We start from the raw sequence: 23,478 nt of genomic DNA, 5'->3' as shown, positions 1-23,478 counted from the left end.
CCTTGAAGTTAAACCTGTGTAGGTTTCCTTTGAACAATGGACTGTGGGCAGAGGGACATTGTGTCACATTTGGGCAGAAGCTTTAAATGACAGTGTACACCTAGCCACATCTTTCCCCTGGACACAGTGGCTAGCCATGTTTTAGGTGGTGGAAGTCCATCAACCTGAGACCCTAAGTGAGGATGACATAAAAGAGAGCCCATTCCTAGATGCCATCCAACCTCAGTGGACAAGGTTGGATCATGATCAAGATACATAAGAGAGAGATAAAACTGGACAGTTATTACTGAAACATAAGCCAGTTAATTCTGACTAATCCAATCACTAAATGAAAGTAGGACTCTGACCTTGTGACACTGACAGCCAGCTCAGAAAAATGCGGGACAAATGCCTCTCTTTGAGGTTTTGAGGAAAATGCTAGCTAGACTCATCTGGTAACAGACCAATCTTACTATACGCATTTATTTTTCCCTTTCAACTTAAAAGAGTTCAAATAAAGTACTATGAGAGAAAGAAGAAAGAAACCATCATTTTTAACCAGAACCTTGAAAACAGATGACTCAGTCCAGTGTTTGGACCATGTGCATCAGAATCAAGAACATTTGTTGAAATATAGTTCTGGGACCAAACCAAATCTGAATGAGTCTTTGAAGATTTGTTAAATTTGCACTTAACAAGTTTTCCGACTGATTTTTTTCATACCCTTTGTGAGAAGTCTTGGTTTAGGGCCAGAGGCTGCAAACTAATACTCAAGTGTGATTTGTTTGGGAAGCACAGATTTTGTTTACTTTGATTTAAATGAAAATTGGTTGACCTTCAAGACTGAAGAAAGCTTTCTATAAAAACGGAGATGTTCAACAACTTTTGAAAAATAATTGGAATATCTGGCAACTCTGATTTCAAACACTTATGTGGCAATAATCAGATAAAACTCAACCCCCTTCATACAAGAAATGTGCTCTCCAGTTCTTCAATCTCCATTATGCTCCACTCATTCCTTTATTTGTTCTGCCCATGGAGAGCATTTGAGTTTGGGTCCCTTTGTTCTGGCTCTTGAAGGCTATGTTACACAGACTGGAGATTCCACTCTGGAAACTGGGAAAGAAGAAAGCTATTAAAGATGTTGAGCAAAATAATTACATAATCAAATCTAACTAAAAGTTAGAAATCTGGCAATATGGAAAATAGGGTAGGGCTAGGTTAATATACTCAAACGTTTCCTTGGCGCAGCACAGTATTTCCTAGTCAAGCAGTTTACTTGACTGAGTGACATACACTGGATAGATCTCTGGCTAAATCTAGAGGGCACACCCCTGTAATCAGGGAAGCTATTACCGAATTTCAACGAGCTACTGTCATTGGGAATTTCAGCTTGGGGTCACCAGATTTGTCATTTTTAAAAGAGAAGACAGAAGTTCACATTTTACTGGATTCCAAATGTTTCAAGTTAGTTATTCATTTAAAAACAAGAATAGGCCAATACATTATGTTGATACCTTGGATTAGAGGATGGAGATTAGAAGCAAGAAGCTGGATAGGAGTAAAGAGAATTTGAAAAATTATTTTCAGATGGATTTCTGGTTCTTGCAGCTTGACAAATACAGATACCATTAGCCATGCAAGAGAACGACAGGCTGCAAAAAACAGTTTTAGGTGGCAGAATTATGAGTTTAGTTCCTAGAAAATGAATTTGAGAAATCCATGTATCAAAGGGCACAGTTCATCATTTGTCTATCTATTCAACATATATGATTACTGTTATATCCTAAAAATATTACACATAGTATTGGGGATAAATCAAAAGGCAGAGTCATGAGTCTTTGTATTTAGAGATCTTAGATTCCAATAGGTGTATGATAGAATTACAAAACTGCATGTTAGAGTTATACTAAATATAGTAATGGGAGATGTGTTCCAAAGGAAATGTGTGTATTTAAGCGGATGTTAGTTATTTAGACTTCTAGAAGGTAGTGACATCCAAGCTAAAACCTAAAAATAGGAAAATGCGGTTCCCAATAGAAGCAATAGTCTACATAATGACTCAGAGGCTAGTGGTCCGAAGTCTATTTTTAAATTTTACTAAAAAATAAAAAATGAAATTAATTCAGGGGATCTAGACCACCACAAACAAAGTTAGCGACAAGTAGTAGGAGATGGAGCCAAAAAAGTGAACAGAGGCCATTGGCTACAGAGCTACCTTAAGTGCCTTGGATCATGAAAGTAGTGGATAATCATAGAAAGGAGTTCACCTGAGCAATAATAAGCAAAGCTGAAAAAAAGCATCAGGGCTAGAAATTAAAATTTGTGAATAAATTACATATAGGTTAATATTTAAGGTCATGAAATTGAATTAAACTGTTCTGGGAAAATTAAAAGGTAATAAGAGTTAAAAGTATAGAACATTGGAATGCACCCATATACTTCAGAAGAGAGAAGATAAAGAGAAACCAAAGGAAAAAAACTGATAAAGAACAGTAGAGGGACAGAAAAACAAAACAAAACAAGCGAACAAACAAAAAAACCCAACCAACCAGGAAAGAGGAATTTTCAAGTGGAGGTAGATCTATGAAGTCCAACAGGACAAGAAGTAAAAGAGCTTTGAAGAGATGTTGCCATTCACATGCCATGTATAAAGAATGTAGAGCAAGATTTAGAAACATAAACAGCTGAGAAATATAATTTGATGCATTTATTACTATCTTACTTACACCAGTCACTTCCTAATCAAACCTCACTCAGGTTTAAAAGAAGCTCTTAATTGGGATTTTCATGCAATGGGAGCACCTAATTTTGTACAAACTCCTAGTTGCTAGGAGTCAGAAAACCAAAGCAGCCTTTGTGTCCTTCCAGGCTGGACAGACTTTAGAGGTTTGCAGCCTTATTCTGCTAGCTTGTATTCAACTCTATACTCTGTCTACTTCTCTACAAAGAAAAAATTGGTTTTAGATTTCTGTTCCAAGAACCCTATTTTCTACTCTATTTGCCTTGAAACAAGCCACACACACACACACAACATACACACACAAAACCACAGGAGAAATTTTAGACAGAAGGGGCATTGTAGGTTACTGAACCAGAGTCCCCTCATACTCATGTTCCAGAAACTGAGGCACAGAAATAATACTAGTCCAAGATCACACAGCTTTTATAAAAAGAATTTTCTTTATATACAAACTAGTGTTTATTTTATACTCTAGTATACAGCTTTGCCATCACAAAATCCTCTGATCAAATTAAAGGCTTTTTCTCCTGTTAGCAAGTCTGTAAAATTAAAGTACAATGTTTTTCACCAATTTAGCATCCTCTAGGTTTGTAAAGTGGTCTTTGTCAGGCTCCGATACAAATCATATATAATATTGTTTTAAAGAACATCACCCCTTTTATCTCTCCAAAGGGAAAATTTGGAACATGTTAAATAGGACATAAAACAATTTAAATCGAGAGTACTATTATATTTCTGACAAAATTATATGTGTGGTAATTTTTTACCATAATACCAAATTCAGATTTAAATTAGTTATTTTTATAATCAATTATTCATGCAGATTTTGTTCACAACCTTCATTTCAGATTTTTTATTCCCACAACTCATTAACTGCAGTATCCAATACATTTTTTCATAAAGCAAGGTTCAAATACTACTGAGCATTATTACAGATTAGTTTTAATTTTTTCTACATAGCATGTATAGATATAGATCTTTTTTTACTCATAGAGGATGATATAACGAAAGTGCAGTCATGACTAGATAGAGAAATTAATTGCATTTAATATTATGCAGCATACCCACCTAAATTAATGGTCAGTTTTATATTTACCAACAATTTTGTAAAAGTATAAGAAATAAATCTGTTTATGTTTATACTCTGCTAAAAATAAAGTTTACCACCACCAAAATTTAGAAATACAAATTATAAATCTCTAAGTGTCAAAAACTTGATATTATGATAATATTTAGTGAGCACTTAAAGGACCCCTTCTCTTCACTACATTATATTCTTTATGAATTTCCCCTGGGGTTGTATGACATGGTAGCCTGAGCTAATCACTTCCTTGCTGCACAAAGTGTGACGCACAGAATAGCAGCACTGGCATCACCTAGGAGCTTGTTAGAAATGCAGCATCTTGAGCCCAACATAAATGTATTGAATCAACATATGCATGTTAATAATAACCAACCAGGTTATTCATATGCACACTTTACAGAGCAAGAAATGGAGGCACAGAAAGAGGAAGTAACTTTTCTATTAGAGAGTTAGCAGATGTGACAGACATTGCCAGTAGCTTACTGATTATCAAATACATCCTCCTCCTTTCTAATAAATCCAATTTTATTTAGGGCAGAAATGTGCCCAGTGCCAAGCAGGACGCTAATTTCCCCAGATGTCCTCCTGGCTGCAAAGAACTATGAAGGTAAATGCAGAAATCAGCTGCAAGTGCCCAGAAGGCTTATTTTTTTGACATAAGGAACAGATGATTCCACTTCTTCCTTTTATTCTGGCCTTAATCATAGATAGGATAGTTGGAGCTGCAGTAGCTATCTTGGGATCATGAGGTGACAAGCATAAAGAGAAGGAAACACTAAGGAAGGTGATTAAAAGAATAAAGAGGCTATGTTCTTTAAGCCACCTTTTTAAGAACTCAGTTAGTGCTAGGAACCACCTACCTGTAAAATTCTTGTTTGTGAGAAAAATTAGCCCCAATTGAAGTCACTGTAGATGGAATTTCCTATTACACTCAGGCAAACACATCCCTAACTGATGAAGGCTACTATGATAATTCTTCTCTTACCTGTATTTGATAATTTTATTCCAATGCTAAAGAGCAAACTTTCCTGTTTCCAATTGGCATTAAATTTGTGGTATAAAAAGCCACTTGAGATTATTATATCTTTTTCTAATGTCTTCAGACAGAAGTATGTAAAGTGTTACACCACCCTCTCTAAGCGGGTGGGGAAAATTACAGAGATAACAGGCCACAAACTGTTCCCTAAAGGGAAGGGATTTGATGAAGAGACATCTGCTTTCACCCCAGTAACTTTCATATCCACTCACTTAAACGTGCACCTGCCCAATTTCCTTGTGTTGATAGATTTTGCGTAACATCCCAGCTGTTCCAATGCAGTGGCAACACGGGCATAAATTGCAGCTGCCCCCTGGAACTGGTGGCAATCAGATATCTGAGGCTGAGATGACTGTATTAGAAGCTGTCACCAAAAATGACAAAGACCAGACTGGGTGGGGTAGCAGCTAAAAGAGAATGGCAAACGCGGTGAACATCTGTGTAACAAGCATCTGAATGTAAGCGTTTTCATCCTGAGTGAACAACTGTATTCCCCGGAAATTTTCATCACCCCTCTATTTCACAGATTGTAATGTAAACCCTAAGTGACCCTCCCTGTTAAAGATATTAACTGTGCCATCAATTTGGCAGCAGCCAAAAATACCTCCTAGAGCCCTGCAGATTATCAGGGAAGCTTGAAGGAATGAAAGTTGAAATGAATCTGTTACAGCAATATTCTCCTCACTACTACATTGTCTTTTCTCCCTCAAGAGTTCAGATAACTGTTATTCTGATGTATGTACTGGAATAATAATAAGTCAACTTATGACATTTAATCTATTTTAAATGGTGACATATTTTAATATAATTATTACTAATAATATGGTTCTATATATGGTTTTCTTGTTAGTTATCTTTGATCCTGCAACTCTAATTGCCACTAAGCCAAAACTACTCAAAATGATAAAAGGATCCTCAGTTTTAATTACTGTTGTCTTAGAAATCCTCTGCTTCCTTAAAAGTGACTCTACATTAACTCCCATTCTTTTATAATATTTTTACAATGTAAGCCTGCCCCATTTAGTCTCTTAAGATTCTGAAGTTTCTTTTTCTCGAATATGTGTCGCACAATTATTTTGCAAGTCTACTAAGCACAATCATCGGTTTCCCATTTTTTGCTTGAATGATTACCCTTACATGCTAATTAAATCTATCCTGCTATGTTCCCCCCTACCTGACCTGAACACCAGCCTTGCAATTCCATTTTCTTTTAATTAAGACGTCCTCTCTTGTGGTATCCAAATTTTAATCTTCCTTGCAAACCTAAGTAGCATTTTAGCCCACTATTTTTTTCTTGAAAATTTTGAAGAGTTTCTCTATATAATCACACTAGCAACAGTGAATTTGTTCTATTTACCCTGATTCTCTGACTATTGCTAACTTACTGAATTCTATTGTAATGACCCTTAAAAAATGCATGTAATTGAAAAAATTTGAACTCTCCAACCAAAAAATCTTAGTAACTCAACACCTTTTGTACAAAATCTAAAATCTTCACAAGTAATTAAAACAGGAAATCTTCCATCTCTTTCTAAAAGTCCCCCATGACATTTGTCTTCCTCCTCTAAACTCCTCCAGTTCAAGTCTGGAGTTATTTTATGTCCTGGGAAGTTTTAAACATACCTAATTCTAAAAGCATCTGATCCTTTTGCCAACATAATGGAAACCAAATGCCTATCCAATACTTACTAAAATATGTTAGGTCTCATTATAAAATGTAATCTAAATAACGTATTTTTTAATACTACTTGAAGACATTTGTAATTCTTATACTTTCTTCAACTTTCCTTAACCTTGAGATGTAACTCTACTCCTCTACTCATAGACAAAATCCAATTGTACTACCCATTATATTGAAATACTCATGTATTTCAGTATATTCCTGAAATATCCATAAAGTTATTAGACTTTGCTAACCATCTCCACCAAACATTTGAAAATATTATGACCTTATTTTAGTATATTTTTTGATGAATAATATATGCATACTTACATATATCAGAAGGGACATCTTACTTTTTATTATGTTTTAAGTCAAATTATTAATGCCCTAATTAATCATATTCTCTAAGAATACTGATATGCTTCTATACAAGAAAATGGCATCACACATATCCCTGAAATATTTTGCATTCCCTCCCCTAATAAGCTTGTGACAATCTGAATGTTAATAAAAATATTTATTATTAAATGGATGCTCTCATGACAGAACACTATTTAAAAAAATTATGTGAAGCCATTTTTAATTTTTGACATGTTTTAATACTGAAATAAACAACAAGGAATATAGAGAAGGTGAAATAGATTTAACTCATATATCAAATTAAGATTACACCTTAAAAAAGTATAATAAAAACACAAAAATAACAAAACTACCACTAATGCTAATGACTTAAACTGCAAAATCCAGTGGAGTATTTGGAGGGATCTGTATCTGATGATAAGTTGATATCCCTAATTTGATGAGCTTCTGTATAAAATCATTTAATATTTAAATATTAATTTTATTCTTATAATACCTTATTTGTAAATGATAAGATCTGTACCTTATGGGATGAGGGTATTTTAAGTTAAAAACAAAAATTTCCAGAATTCTGTGTTAACAGCACTAAAAATTTAGAAGAAATAAATATAATTCTCATCATATAACTCTTCATAAGTTTTTCATTTTGCTGTTCATGTCTAGTTTTTTTTCTTTCACTTGTAGCTCAAAACAAATAAGTTTCTCCAAAGAAGATAAGTGAGGAGTGTCCAGAAGTTTCTGTTGGAATTAACACTGTCTTAGTACTTTTGGGAATCCCACACTTAAACATCCTCGACATCCCTGCTACAGACATAGAAAAATGTGCTCTCTGAGCCTTACACTCTTCTGTAGATATCATAATTCTCTGCCTCACAGTAAATATACCAGAAATCACTCTTCCCTTTATGACAGAATACTTAAAGTTCAATAAAGAAAACACAGAGTGGTTATACAGAATTCTTAATTAAGAAGAGAAAGAAGAAACCAGTGCCTAGAACACATGAAAGCCAGAACAAGCCAAATATGGTGTGATATGAATTTATGCAGACTGGGTCTTGTTCATGATAGTATTTCCAGCATTTAAAATAGTACCCAGCAAATCCTAAGCCCTTAGTAAGAAACACTTGAATGAATGAGTTATACTTACAGCTACAAAACTTGGCTAACTCCAGTTAAATGGTACAAGTAAAAATCATTTCCTACCTCTCTAAACTTCAATAGAATGTTCTTACAATGGACCATGTGTTCTGTGGTTTCAAGCTATTTTGAGAATGACAGTATACATGCTTCATCTCCCCCTGAGGGACCTCATCTCCAGGGAGACCAACACCACACCTTGTATGTCTTTAGATCCTGCAGAGTAGAGTGGCTGGCATATCACACTCTTTCAAAACACATTTTAAGGAACAAAATACTAGAATAATTTCATTTGACTCTTTCCATGTTAACACATTGAAAAGTAATGAATTGTTTACTGGCCAATCTGTTCATTTCACTATCTTCACTACCAATATAGATTTCTACAAGGTGATTTATCTGTAGCAATCAAAATAGGACACTAAAACAAATGCTTATGGTCCAATTTATCCACCATGTATTAAGGGGGAGAGAAAGAAAAGCTTTGACTGCATCTGAGCTGAAGTGCTACGGGGAAAAAATACAGTGAGAGAGGCATGCTTGTGTCTGAAACAGCCAAAGTAAGCATCCCTCAAAATTATGACTGAGGACAACACCTTCTCAACAGTGATGGTTGAAAAAACCAACTGCTATTAACCAAAAATGTTTTCAGATGAAAACAAAGCCCTAATGTTAGTTCATTAAAACATGAGTAGTGGCCAGGCACAGTGGGTCATGCCTGTTATCCTGGCATTTTGGGAGACCAAAGTGGGATGATCACTTGAAGCCGAGAGGTCAAGACCAGACATAGTGAGATCCTGTGTCTACAAAAAATTTAAAAATTAGTTGGGTGTGGTGGTACACACCTGTGGTCCTAGCTACTCAGGGGACTGAGATGGGAGGATCACTTGAACCTGGGAGGTGGAGGCCACAGTGGGCTGAGATTGAGTCCACTGTATTCCAGCCTGGGCAATATAGCAAAATTCTGTCTCAAAAAAAAGTAGGCAACATTTTCTGGGCCATGCACTTTACTGACGTCACCTTGAATTTGCCTGACACTTGCTGTATGGGGAGAAAGTGCTTCTATCTAATGTAATGCATACCAGTGCTGTCACATAGTCAGTCTGCCTTTCCTATGAAACAATCACAAGCTATATATCTGGTTAAAACAACCAACTGAGAAAAAATTCTGCAAAACTACCTCACCCTAACTATTTCCTAAGAAGACTATCTTAGTCCCATTCTGCAGCAAGGAGTGGGCAAGCAACACACAGTGAGGTGTATGCAAAAACACTAAGATGCTTGTTAGTCATGCCTCGAAATATTAAAAAGCACCACAAAAAGCTGTACCTCACATTACCGTGTTTCTAGTTTAACCTAGCATGCACTGTGATGAAGTCCATCGGCATGCTATTTCCATGCCATATGGAGAGAAGTGGGATAGCCCCCAGACAAAATTCAAGAAACTGACTTCGAAAGCTGTGTCCACAAGTCTCCAGCCTCCCCAATGGCATCCCACTCCAGGCAGCAAGAACATGCCTCATGCCTCCCATAAAGTAAATTTAAATAAATAGGAAATGACAAATGACTTGATATCAGTCATTTACGCTTTTATTAAAAGCTATTTACACATGTGTGAAATCATCCCAATTTATTTTCATTTTCTCACTCATGAAATAGTAAAATGCAGCGTTCCCTGTGACCTTTAGGCGGTCTAGTGGGTGGATCTCGTGCGGCGCATGAAAGGGCTCTGAAATCTTCTTATGCGGAAGGCTTATTCTGAAGGTTATCCCACTCAGTGAACTTTAGGAGACCCCAGGAATCTGAGTCTGAAAGGCAGGGAGACTAGATTCTCAGCTGCCTCCTGCTTCTGAAGCAGCATCAGCCTTGACTGCAGCTGCCTGATAGAGGAGAATGCCAAAAATCACAGCTTTTCAAAGAAGCAGAAGCTTTAACATCTGGAGTTTACTCTGCCTTCATCTGAGACTAGAACTACTTAACAGCTCAGCTCAATCTCTTCTTTCTACTCATCTTGCAACCTACCTTTCCCTATCTTCCCCTCGCCTCCTCGGTTTTATGTACTGAGATCTCAAACCCCTCTCAGCATGTTCTCTCCCTCTTGATGTCTCCATCACCCATAATCATAAAGATAAGTATGATGTTATCAAGCATCAGGATATATACTCTAAAGTTTCAAGACTCAGAGGTTTTGCTGTTGAAGTGTCTGGTACATCCCAGGTTAGGGTGGTGACTATGCTTTCAATTTTATAATATGTCCCTAAAATCGTCATTTATATCTTATAATGAGCTTTTATTCTGTAAATACAGCTTTGCTTCTATAGGCAAATTCATTATCTTGAATTGATGATGCCAAATTATTATATGTCATGATAGTAATCGTGAAGATAAATACATCATCTTTTTCATTGGTTTTGTTTTCAGGGGTTTTGTTCATGTACGAAGATGTGCCCACACAATAAGACTGAATGCATAAGAAACACACACATAACTTCTTTCTTTAAAATTGGATCCTGTGTGCTCCAAGTTTATCATGTTTTGGAAGTCAAAGCTTTTATAAGTTAAATGTGACATGGGTTGATATATTCTATTTCATTTCTACTAGAAGTGGTAGTAGAACCAACAATAACGATAATAATTTCTACATGTATTGAGTTCTTACTCTGTTTGCCAGCCACTGTCCAAAGAGATTAGATGTAAAAAGTAAAATAAGCCCTCAACAAACCAATAAGCCTTGTAATTTTACAAATAAAGAAACTGACGCAAGGAGAAGTTGAGCAAAGTGCTGAAAGTCATATAGTTAATGTACAATAGGAACAGAATCCAAAAGCAGGCACTGATCTTAACCATTACTTTATGAAGTAATACAATGCTCTTTTGAGGTCAGAATTCCTCTTAGGTTCTGGGAGAGATCAGATTTTTCGATATTAATTTTTGCCCACTCAGTAGCCTCTATTTCATTTTTTATAAATTTGAGGAGTAATAAAATCCACAGAAACATGTTATCATACATCTCTCCACAGCCTAAGGATAAATATCCAAGAGTAAAGTTGATAGCTGACCATCAGACTCTAAGTCTGTGTTCAGACCTCAAGTTTTTCATGATTTTTAAGCACAAAGCATCTTCAAGGTTTCAGAGTATAAAACAAAAGTACCAGGTTGGGAGAGGGTGGTTCTAACTAGCCAACCTCCTCGAAACAGCTTTTCAAAATGCAGTTAAGCGTGGTACTCAATCTAGATTTTCCAGCCTGAATCTATAATTTAGATTCCAAGGCTTGTCATAGCTAGTAGTTGTTACTCTTGATCATGTGGATGCCAGCTATCATAAATATATGAGGCCTGTCTACACATTCAATTTTCCAATGACCTTATAAAATTGATCCAAAAAGAAAAATGTTGCTCCTTTTATTCATTTAACAATGTGAAAGCCTCCTCTGAAATATAAAAATCCATGGGAGGTACCCCGACTTGTTAGCGCTGATGACTAAATTGAAGACAAAGAGAAGACTTGATACAGTTATTAGTTCTAGCTAATCTGCATCTACAGTCTTGTTAGATAAGATTTTGAGGCAATGCCATGTCCAGTTTTCAGGCCCACAATGAAGTAAGACTACCAAATGCATAAGGCCTGCCTACCAATATTTTCTTGACATGTTTTTCAAAGAATATTACTTTCTAACATAATATTCTCCTTGAAGAATTCTCCTCTGCTATACCTAACAATACTAATTCCTATCAATTGTATGTCACATTGCATTTTCTTAAGAATTTCAATGTACTTGAGCCATATACTATTCCTGTGAGATACAAATAGAATCAGTGGAACTCCTCCTCCCACTTCACAGATGAGTAAATTAAGTCATAGATGGGACAAATGAACCACTCAAAATCACACAGTTAGTTCACGGCAGAATCACAGGTACTGTAAGTCAGGAGTTTGAGTAATTGGTGTAATAATTATCCCAATTCACCAAGAAATCAACTCAAAATATGTTGGTGTTAATAGTGAGAGGCTGGTGTAGTAATTAAATAATCACTCCATTGATTTTAAGGATGAAGTAAACTCTTTAGTTGATCATTTTCATGGTGGCACACTGAAAACAAAAATGAAATCAACTAATAAAATGGAAAGTCATTCAAGAGATATTTTGTTGAGTGCTTACTATGTGCCAGGCACGGTTCTAGATGCTTAGGATAGATATATCAGTGAATCAAGCTGAAAAACAAGCAAAAATCCCTGATCTCATAGAGCATACATTCTAGCAAAAGAGACAAAAATGTGCAATTAATACAATGGTAATAAATAAATTATATATATATATATACACACACACATATATTTATATTCAAAGTGCTAAAGAAGCACAAAGAAAAAATGGAATTGGGCAAAGGGGATCAGGATTGCTGATGGGTAGACAGGTTGGAGTTTCATTAGGTTGGTCAGGGTTGACCTCGTTGAGAAGGTGACATCAGTGGATACACCAGGGAAGAGAATACAAGCAGGGAAAAGGCTCCACAGAGTATCCCAGTGTGTTCAAAGAGCAGGAAGGAAGCTAATGTGACTGAAGCAATGTTAGCAAGAGGGAGAGTTGTGTGAGGTGAGGTGAGGTGAGGTTAAAGAAAGAGTGGGGAGAAAACCCTTGGAGGGCCTTGCAGGCCACCACAAGAAATCCAGCTTTTATTCTGAATGAATAGGACATCATTGCAAGGATCTGAGCAGTTGAGGGGCATGCTCTGACTTAAATTTTTAAAGGGATCTATTATTAATCATTAAATACCTTAAAATATTTTACTCAATATGTTATATAATCTGTGTCATATAAATGAATCACAATGGACTCTCCTTCTCTCAGAATAAAATTCTATTATTCCCATTTTCCCAAAGAAAATATCCAGGCTCAAAATGTCTAGAATAAGAGCTAGTAACGATAGAGCCAGGTGAAAAGAACAATTTTTCTAACTCATAGTTCAAAACTGGTTCCTCTTTTCTATGTACTCATTTATATCATAGTTATAAAGGAAAGAACATAGTAATTGAGATTAATTAACTAGATTATCCATCAATAGAGATGTTCAGTTTGATACATTAAAATCAAATTGAGCCCATTTTTCCCTTATTATTCATTTCTGGGAAATAATGATACAGGTAATTTCCCTGAGCTTTCTATTTGAAACGACATGTGTGCATTCAGACTAAAAATGTTGGATGCAGCAGTAATCATGATAATAATTTAAACTTGAAACTACATTTAGCAAGTTCTTCAAAGTCTTTTAGTTATTGTCATTTATTAACTGTCCACTAAATGCCAGTCACTATGCTAAACTCATTGCATATATCATATTTAATATTCATAAAAAATTTAAGAAAGTCATTAGAAATCCTGTTTCACAGATGACAAATATAGATCCAGAGAGGCTAGCGATTGAAAGGTCACACACTGCTTAGCCCCAGAACCAGGATTTTACTAAATCTCCAGTCTAAAGCAAGGTTCTCTTCATTAAGAGTGATATTCAACATACCACCTCAACATTCCTAACTAAAAGGTCAGCCAGATATGGGTAGTCCCATTTTCCAGACAATGAGCTGGTCACAGAAAAGTTAATCAAGCATCAACATTTATTTTATGACCACAATATGCAAATCAATATTTAGTTGCTGAGAAAAGAGGATTTATTATACAATATCTTGACTCAATGAGCTTCGAATCTTAATAAGGTAACAAGAGAAACATAAAGTGGTAATAAATCATACATGATAGCACATAATATGTACCAGGAGACATAGTGCCAATGACTGGTTAAAAAAAAATAAGAGAGAAAATTTAATCTGGGTGCTTCAATTCAGTTAAGAAAGATCCTTACTAAAAAGGACTGGTATTAAGATGATTTTCATAGGAAAGGTAGAGTTTAGACAAGCAGAGGGGATGAGGAAAAAATGATTCCAGTCAGAGGAGATCACATGACTAAAAGCCAAAGGAATAGATGAGAATGAATTATCAAGAGAAACGGCAGGAAGAATTGGAGGTGGGGTAAAGTGGTAAATGAAACCAGAGAAATAGACTGTAGAAATCCTTGTTAAATTAGCAATCTAAGGGAGGAGAGAAAGAATTGATATCATTGAAATGCCAATATGTAGCACATGCTTTGCGTACACTTTCTGTTTATATAATCAACTCAACAACCCTAAAGGTAACTATTTCACAGCCACAGAAACAGAGGTGATATGGCCAAGGTACAGCTTTGTGTGTGGATGGAGCAGAATTCCAGTCTAGACCTGTCTGCCTCCAAGGAATATGTTCCTTCCACTACCCCTTGCCACCATCTACCAAAGGAAATGGGGAGCCACTGTTGGCACTTGATCAAGAGAAGAGAGTGACATATGAAAAGGAGTATAAAGCTAAAAGAAGACTCACCTGACTGTGAGATATGTTCAATATCAGAGGATTGAGGAAGGAAGAGAATAACTCAAGAAAAGCCACTTAGTGTATTGCATTAACCTAATTAACAAGGTAATGTAAATCTCTATTTGAATGCAAGCATTGGAAATAAAAAGGATGCAAGATTTTACAACAGAAATAAAAGGACATCGATGGCAATACATAAGTCCTCAAACGGGTAGTTTCTGCTACCTAACCATATACCCAGAGGATAAATATTCCTCGTAAAAATTCAAAGAGACAAAGTCTACAGGCTAACTTGGATATTTTAAAATTTGACAGCAGATGATTTATTTTAAAATAATACGATCTATGCCTTACGAACAAATCTGCCTTAGTGCAATCTGCCTCTTAAACCATGATTGTGAATTATGAGAACCTTACTTCTTACTTACTAGGCTTACTTATACAAGTTTGGTCAATAGTTCATTGCCACATATGTTAACCTGGATAGTAATTCCTTATATTCATGATTATTAGGCATATTAATTACTAATCAGATATTCTTTTCCTTTTTATTTTTCCTATTAGAAACTGAGCATATATTAAACAACTGAATTCTTCCTTCAGGATACAATGTGTCATACCTGTGAACATTATTCCCCTCTGGGATTTCTCTCTTAAAATGTGAGATTTCACTCAGGGATTCAAGTCAAAAACTAATAGAAATTAAATGGCATATTATTGAATCAGTTGGGTCTCTTCCAACTTTTTTCTTACCCATGGACAATCCAAACCATACAATTGCCAAACATATATATATATAAACAAAGCTTATATTTTTAAAGGAATTATTTGCATAAGTATTCAGGAATGTAGTCAGACTAACACAAATCTTTTCCAGCAACTTAGCATTGCAAAGTCACCAAACCTGGCAATAACCAGGTTAACGACATAAATCTTGTATTAGTATCAACTGTTCAAGTAATTTGTCTTAATTTTGAATTAACTGTGAAACTAAACGTCTTAATGATTATGAAACAAACAAGTGATAAATGTGATCATTAAAATTTAACAAATTAGTCAAGCCAAATTTTCTTTCCCTTTTTGAATAAGAATATATTTATTTTTCTGAATAAAAAATTAATGTTTAAATTTGAAATCAAACTGTGCCAGAATCAAAAAATTTAGACCTATGTCTAACATATACCTGAAATGTCTTTGAAAGTTTCAAGAACAACAAACTTGTGCTGTATTTTAGAAATGTCACATGCAAGTGTAAAGAAGTATCATCATAGAATGCTAAAAAGTGTATTTGTTAAAATACAACCACTATATTCTTATATTTTTTATGTTCCTTATTTCTGTGTATCTGAGCTGATATGAAAATATGATCAAAGAAAGTAAATATACTTTCTTTACATATGAAATATACTTTCATATGTATATCTGCTCAATAATGCTAGATTTTAACATACTCTAAGTGTGAGAAAGTTAATTTAAAAACTATTCATGCAGAAAGTCTGGGCTCCATATGACTTTAGGCATTCTATGAAAGATATGTTAAATACATTATGTATGTATAAAAGGAATCACAGATAATGTTTTTTCATATATCTTACTTTCTATTTTCTATAATTTTATTTATACAGTGATGCTTTCATATATAAAATATATTAAAATAGGAATATTACCCTTAACTTTTAAAGGCATTATTTTATGAGAGTTTTAAAAGAGGAAAACTATTTTTACCTCCCAGTCCTGGTCTAAGCCGATTATCGTAACCATCCAGAAGTCTGTCAAGAATTCTCGTAAAGATGGTAATATTATTTTTAGCCTCATCTTCTTGGATGTTAGCCAGCACCAACCTAAACAGATAATTTAAAAAGCTGATATATATACATATGTGTGTTTTGCAAATGCCAACATGCTTTTCTTCCTTAATTTAAATTTTAACATTCCCTGAGCTATTAGTACCACCCGTTTTCCTCCTTTTTTTTAAACTTCTATAAATATCGGTATGTCTTCAAAAAAGGTAAACATGAAATTGGAATAGATTCTAAATAGTAGATTATCAGAAGTTTGATGTTAACATTATTTGAGATTCTTACCCCTTTAACCTTTTATGTGGACTATTCATTGTCGTTCTAAATCCATCTTCTGGGATATATTATGATTGTAGATTAACACATGCAAACGCTATTAGTATTGCTATTCTACAGTTAGAAAATTCCAATAATCAAACAGACTCCTGAAATAACTGTTTTCAATATTAATTGGTAACTAAATTGCTTTTTTGGAGGTAAATATATTTTCTATCTCTCTCATAAGTGTCTTTCTTTTTCGTATGTATTTTTCTCCTTTAAATCAGGATTTTTTCCTTACTTTGGGTATACCTCCACCCAATGGCCAAGTGCAATATAGGCATCAGGGAAACTCCACTGGCTATGTGCCAGGCTCCATGTAGCCAGGAGGTGGAGGTGGGCTCTGAAAGCATCAGCAACACATACACAGCTGCAGAGATCCTTAGAGCCTAGTTCTTCCTGATTGGCCTCTGAGAAGAGCAATATTGTAAAGATTAAAATGCCTAGTTACTTTGTTTTGGTGACAATTTTGTAGAAAGAACAAATGGTCTTAAAATATCACCAGAAAAGCTTTAGAAATTGTGATTTTCTCCATTATTTCTGCATCATAAAGCCAAACACCTGATTCTGTGACATGCAGCAATTTGTTGCAGAAGCAACTAAATGTATAAAACAGAATGTCCCTTTTCATTGTCTTTTTTTTTTCTCAGAATGAATCAGAGATTTAAATTACTGGCCCCAAAAAAGAATCATTTATATAATAGAATACAATACTGGCATAAGCATTACTGGTCAAATATAGAACAGAAAACTAGTTGAGAGAAGTATGGTTAAACACAGATATTTTCAATGATTATTAATTGATCATGGATTGTCCACTCTTTTAAAATAAAAGACAATATGTAATTACATTCTGATCAAGGTGCATTGTATAAAATATTATTGAAAGTGTCCATTTGCATTTAAATGATTACCGACCTAGCAGCTATAAATAGTCACGATACATCAAAAACTGGTAACCAACCTCAAACAAATATTGTCTTCAGAGAAGAAAAAATATTAAAATATCGAAATGAAGATAAACATCTACAAATTAAATAAGTGTATCACTTTATACCCTCTAGCCTCAAAAGTTTCTGTATTGCCTACTTAAGCTAATTTTAAAACCAATAACTAAGATGTTCATAAAGTTCCACAGAGATTTTCATTTGAAAGTGTTTTTTAATCACATTTTATATTTTCTTTCTCAAATCAATATGCAGTCATTAAATTAGTAGGTATTTTCCAAATAAAAACAAGACTTTATGAGATAGATGGCGTCTCAATTCTAAGAAATGTTTTCATACTTTGACCATTAATTGGACAATAAAATAAAAAGTTAAAAGAGAAATAAAGGTATAATAAAGACTTATTAGATTTTTAAAAATAAATAGTTACGAGAACATTCTTATAAAACTTGTATCTTAAGTCTTCTGGTATTTCGAGAATCATATCCTAAAGGCATTAAAGAAAAGATGTCCACTGATAATGAAAATCAGGAAAGACTACAAAATAAAACGAAGTTACTGAAAGCAATAAAAATTAATTTCATGTTTTTATAGCGTAGGCAAAAGAAAATTCATTATATATTTTAAATCAGTATTCCTGACTATTAGCATTTGAGAAAAAAATTTTAGTAATGCAAAAAGTTGATGATGAATAAATCTAGCTTTTGTTTTGTTGTTTGTGATTGTGAAGTTGTATACTACCTCCACCTAGAGGTTTAAGACTCACACATCATTTGGGTTTTCTATGGTGACTAAAGGAGCCATACCATTAAAAAAAAGAAAAGAAAAATGAAAAAAAAATTAGTTAACACTCAAATCACTTAGCTGGTACTTTTCTGTCAGCTTGAAGGAAAACTTGGCTTCCTTATCGAATCCTGGTGTTATATTATAAGTGCCTATAATTAATCACTTCAATTCCTTGTAGGAATATGCCATTGAAAGGATTTTCTTTTCTTCTGTGAATGTTCTGCATGAAAAATGTTTCTGTTTGCTTTTGGATCTTATCACTAAGGACGAGAAGCAGTGAAGTTTTTAGTCTACTACTTCATAGTTCGCTTTCCCCATACACCCCCTTTTCTGAGAAATAATTCTTTAAGACACCCTTGATTTTCAAAAGCATTAATGGCATACAAGAAACACATCTTTACCCTGAATTAAAATAGTCAAATACAATAAATATCTCACCTGACAGGGTCCCACACCAAGAAAACAAAAAGCAGCAACTGCATGTTGTAGATGTTCAATTTTGTCTTCATCACCGCCGCTCTTTACAAAGCCATGGAAGGAAAAACAAAATACACTTAAAATTGCCTTCAGTTCCACTATCCAAGTAACCCCACAGAATATCCTTTTAGTTAGGGATTCGTGTTAAAGCTATGGAGATTACTTCCTGGACTGTGTGTAGGACTGGATGATTGAGAGACGATTTCTTTTTTATCGACCCCCACCCCCACCCTTTTCCTTTCTGTTTCTTTCTTTTTTTCTTTCTTTCTTTCTTTAACAGCAAGATGACCAAGTAATCAGACTTCTCTCTGCCAGGAACGTCCCCCAGCCTCATCGTCAGCAAACACTGTTTTGCGCACACATGTAATAATAACACCCTGGACTTTAAACTGACATAGCAGCTGGAAAGGGAATGGGTTGGAGAGGAGGGGAGGAAAGGAGAGGAGAGATGGGTACTTCAAGCCACAACCCCCTCAGCCAAGACCACCTCCGCAACCTCAGCGGGAAAAGCTAGGGGCAGGCAGCCCACTTTTGCAATTATTCTTTTCATTACAGTGAACTGCGGTCCTCACGTCCTCGTTTCTTCACTCCCCTTAACAAAATAAAATAAAATAATTTCCCTTCCTGCCCACCCACGGTCGCCCAAGACCAAGTCTTAGAGGCAGCCGGCTTCGGATCAAGTGCTGCGAAACGACGCGTTTGACAGCTGCTCCGGAGCCGAGGATCACAATAAGAGAAGGCGCGTGAGGCTCCGGCAGCAAACACCAGCCAGGCAGGCAGCGGTAATCACTGTGTGCAAAGTTGAAGACTATAAAAGAGCCAAGCTAACGTGCTGCCGAGCAGGTGTCCTGGATTTTATTGTAGTTGCAAATATGCTTCTGGTGATAAGTATCGAAATTATTTTTTAAGTGCGCTGGGGAGGAGGGAGGTGGGGGAATTGAGCCTCCTCCGTTTCCAGGGAGCCTCTGAAAGTGGGGTGGGGGGAGATGAGGCATGCACGCGAGGCAAAGACAAACGGGAAAGGGTCTCTATCGGGACCAACGTGTGCGACCCTACCTGAAATGGCAAGCAGAATTCGGTGTTTTCTTCCTTTTGCCCTGATCTTGACGAGATAGGAAACTTGAGAGAGAGAGAGAGAGAGAGAGAGAGAGAGAGAGAGAGAGAGAGACCGACCGAGACTGCAGCAGCCAAGCGAGCGTGGAGCGATGGGCTGGTGGAAGCCGGAGAGGAGCGCTAGGAGCGGCGGCGGCGGCGGCGCGAGGTGTAGAAGGAGGCGAAGGCGTTCGTAGTGGCGGTGATGGGCGGAGGAGGAGGAAGAGGAGGAGGAGGAAGAGGAGGAGGGGGGAAACGATGACAGGAGCTGGGGCGGGGGGGAAATTGGGGGGACGCGGGCGGAGGCGCGGTGCGCGCCGGCGGTGGCGGGCACGAGCCCCGCGCCTGGAGGAGGAGGAGTCAGGCCGGGTAGGAGGGCTTAGGAGGTTCCCGGGAACGCAGGGACCCCCCACCCGCCACACACACACACACACACACACACACACACACACACACACACACACACTCCCCCGCCTCGATCCCTGGTAGCTGACCGTCGCCCGCCTGGCACTATCTGCGGCGCAGACCTGGGCGGCGTCGGGCGCCCGGGTGCGCTCGGAGCGCCGCTCCCCTCGCCCACACCGCGCCGGAGGAGCGGAGCCCACGCGCAGCCCCGGGCTGCTCCCCGAGGCCGCTTGCTGGGGCTCCCGAGAGGCCCCAAGGTTCCTGGCAGGGCTGCTGGTGGGTGTTGGTGTGAAGTCGGGAATGCAGTGTGGCTGTGATGCCCTAGATCCCCGGGGCCGCGCCCTGCCGCCCGTCCCCCAACATCACCCTGCTGTGGAGCGACGTGGCTGCTAAGAGGTAAAGAGGTTCCGCTCCCGCTGGAGGGCAAGGGGACTAATCACTCCTTTACTCAGTCATCAGCGCATCCACGCAGGACCAAGTTGAAAGCATGCTGCGTGAAATCAGACAGCAGGAAGTTTCTTTGATTCCTTAACCCTCCTGATATACCATTCATTCCTTCACATTCCTGCAATAAAGACCGATTTCCCAGGAAAGCTCTGAGAGCTGGAGAATTCCCTTGAGCCAGTAAGTAAAGTCCGTTTGCAGATTACACACACACCTTGGGAAACCTCCCGCTCACTTCCAGCAATCCTTTTCTAACCTCTTTTCACAGGCGCCCTCCCTAGCAGGTGATCAAACTCAATCAACAGCTCCAAAAAGTTTACATTACCCCGGAGCAAAAACGGACCTGCTGTGTTTCTGCTACCTCTGCAACTCATTCCCCAGTGGGAGGAAAGGTAACAAGGTTTGAGGTTTTCCCCCTTTAGGGCTTTTTGCTGGCAAAGGGACTTGGAATTCCAGTCCCATCTTACACTTTCAGCATTGTGTGTTTGATCTGTCTCATTTCTGTTCTATTTTATATGAGGCGATAAAATCCAAACGTGCAACTTGAACAACAACAACAAAAAGAGACATTTTCCTTTTTGTACTGCACATAAGACAGAATGTTATGCACATTCTACTAAGGCAAAGCAGAGCCAGTGTTTATCTCCTCCAGAAGTTGTTATAAACGTTAGACACTTTAAAGGAAAAAAGAGAGATAAGTATGCTAATATGTTTCTGTCATTTTACATTCAGAGTCAATATGTGCCAAACACTTCAATTTTGTTAGTTATGCACCAAAAATTCAAATGTTTTTCCTAGATGGTGCAGTTTTTCTAACAGGCACTGCTAATCTACAGTAGATTTTAGCTTTGCTTTGAAGATTATGGGAGGAGAGTAAAACCTTTACATTGTAAATATTTCCAGCTGTCCTTTTTAACCTATTAATCACCATTTTCTGGATGAGCATTTAATATGTTACAACCTAAACAAACATTTGCTCTCTTATTTAGCTTGCTCTGTGAAGAATGGAACACCACCCAGCTCTCTCCTCCATCATTAATATTCTTTTCCTGACTTGCCCATTGCAGAGTCTAATTGAAATTCACAAAGATAAAAAGCATGCCATTTAAAACCTTGCAACCAGAGAACCTAAGTAGCTTATACTTGGCATGAACAGTTCTTCCCACTGTATTTTCCTATTTTCCATTTCTGTGAGTCAATCTTCATTAAGATCTCTATCACCTCTCCATTTATATTACTAATAAATTGTTGATATTTTGATAATGGAAGTTAAGCAGTGTATGGTTTCTTCCCAGGCTTTATTGCTATGCTCCAACAAAATTTTTCTTTAACGAATGTCACAATTTTTCTAAATATATTCATATATTATTGTAATAGTTATAAGGTCTTCTCCTGGATATCAAATTATAAATGTGAGTTTTAATTTTTTTCATTCAACATTTATATCAATGGGAATTGTTTGTTCTGAGGAATTAGCTTTTCCCACTAGCACCCTTATTAAATGTGTAATTTCAATGACATATGACCCTCTTATATGACGCTTCACAAAGTTCAGGCTGCTTTGAATGATTTTCACCATTTTGGTTTTTTTCTGTAAGTGTATGTTACTACATTCCACAGATTTAGAGATGCATTTACTGGAGAAAGACCCACAGTAAAAACTAAATTTAAAAGTTTTCATTATAAAACCTTGATTTTTACTTCTCACAAAATGTTTTACAATTTTAAATTTTGGATAGCTGTAACTTAAACTTCAAAGCACATTAAAGGAAATGGAACTAGAAAAGCTGATTGTGGGCAGCAGATTTCTGCTGTTTAGCCATATCTATACTGTTACTTTGTTGTATTATTACCCCAGACAAATTTCTCTGGAAATTTGGAGGATTATCCAGCTTCCTCAAACATCTGACAAACTCAGCCAGATTTTCTTCTCCGCTCTTTGTGATAGAGTGCAGGTTAACTGCCTGAGATCTGAGCCAGCCTGTGTGGGTCGTGACTAAGCTCTTCCTACCACTCCTTTTAGAGCATGTCCTAAGGCAACCAATCCTGAGGAAGAATTGACAACTAATTTGTTGCCAGTAAATCCATTCCCACCCAGGCTTGGGCAGCACAAAACCTTCTGTTTCAAACCTCTTTGAATTACTGATCAACAAATTAGGTTGGTGAGTGGAGGTGGTCACTTCTTAAATATTCCCCAACCCCACCACTGAAATCCTTAAGGAAATTTCCACATAAAGACCATGAATAAAAGAAAGCTGAAGAATTGGGAGATCTTGGTTTTGTTTGATTTCTTATTAGCTGACATCTCACAATATTGTACAATTTTAAGATTTGTTATAAAAACTGTTCATGTTCTTGAACAGATATTTTGTACAGCTTCCATTTTTAGAGCTCAGCCTAGCATTACTGCTATAGAGAGCTACTACTTTATATGCCCTAGGGGACTTCATTAATCTTTAAGCTTTCTATAGAGTGATATGTGTATAGAAGAAGTATATATATTACGTATGTATATCTATAATACACCTATATTTATTGTACACTTATATGCATACATACATATATACAAATATGCTAATGTATCTGTAGATAGATAAATATATATCAAAACTAATAAAAGTAGACATGAATATTTTAATAACAATAGCATTTAAATACCACAATTCTACAAAATACGTTTAACCTTACTACTACATGAATTGGATCATGATGGTCTTTACATGCTTTAAAGAGCAATATCATAATTACTTCAACAAGAATAGCATCTCACTATATTTAACTTTTTAAATTCTCAGCACATATTTCTT

The 23,478-nt window shown here is 36.5% G+C and overlaps 1 protein-coding gene across 6 annotated transcripts in view; it reads right to left on the bottom strand.

Annotated features, from left to right (window-relative positions):
- GABRA2 (gamma-aminobutyric acid type A receptor alpha2 subunit) overlaps positions 1-20,626 on the bottom strand; it is a 143,759-nt gene extending 123,133 nt beyond the window's left edge. For 2 of the 6 annotated variants that reach the window (XM_030800988.1, XM_030800986.1), the window contains exons 1-3: positions 19,787-20,103; positions 18,692-18,772; positions 16,129-16,244 (exon numbers count right to left, since the gene is read on the bottom strand). In XM_030800988.1, the coding sequence (XP_030656848.1) occupies positions 16,129-16,244; positions 18,692-18,762 (187 nt within the window). In that variant the 5' untranslated portion in view covers positions 18,763-18,772; positions 19,787-20,103. Of the gene's footprint in view, positions 1-16,128; positions 16,245-18,691; positions 18,773-19,362; positions 19,571-19,786; positions 20,124-20,316 lie in introns of those variants that run through there. The other 4 variants (XM_030800987.1, XM_003258401.3, XM_030800985.1 and 1 more) reach the window with 4 other exon arrangements.
- Between the last annotated feature and the right edge of the window lie 2,852 nt (positions 20,627-23,478).

Source organism: Nomascus leucogenys, chromosome 20 (genome assembly GCF_006542625.1).
Source record: "Nomascus leucogenys isolate Asia chromosome 20, Asia_NLE_v1, whole genome shotgun sequence".
NCBI lineage: Eukaryota > Metazoa > Chordata > Mammalia > Primates > Hylobatidae > Nomascus > Nomascus leucogenys.
The sequence above is the reverse complement of the archived record's forward strand: the minus strand, read 5'-3'. Positions and strand labels throughout refer to the sequence as shown.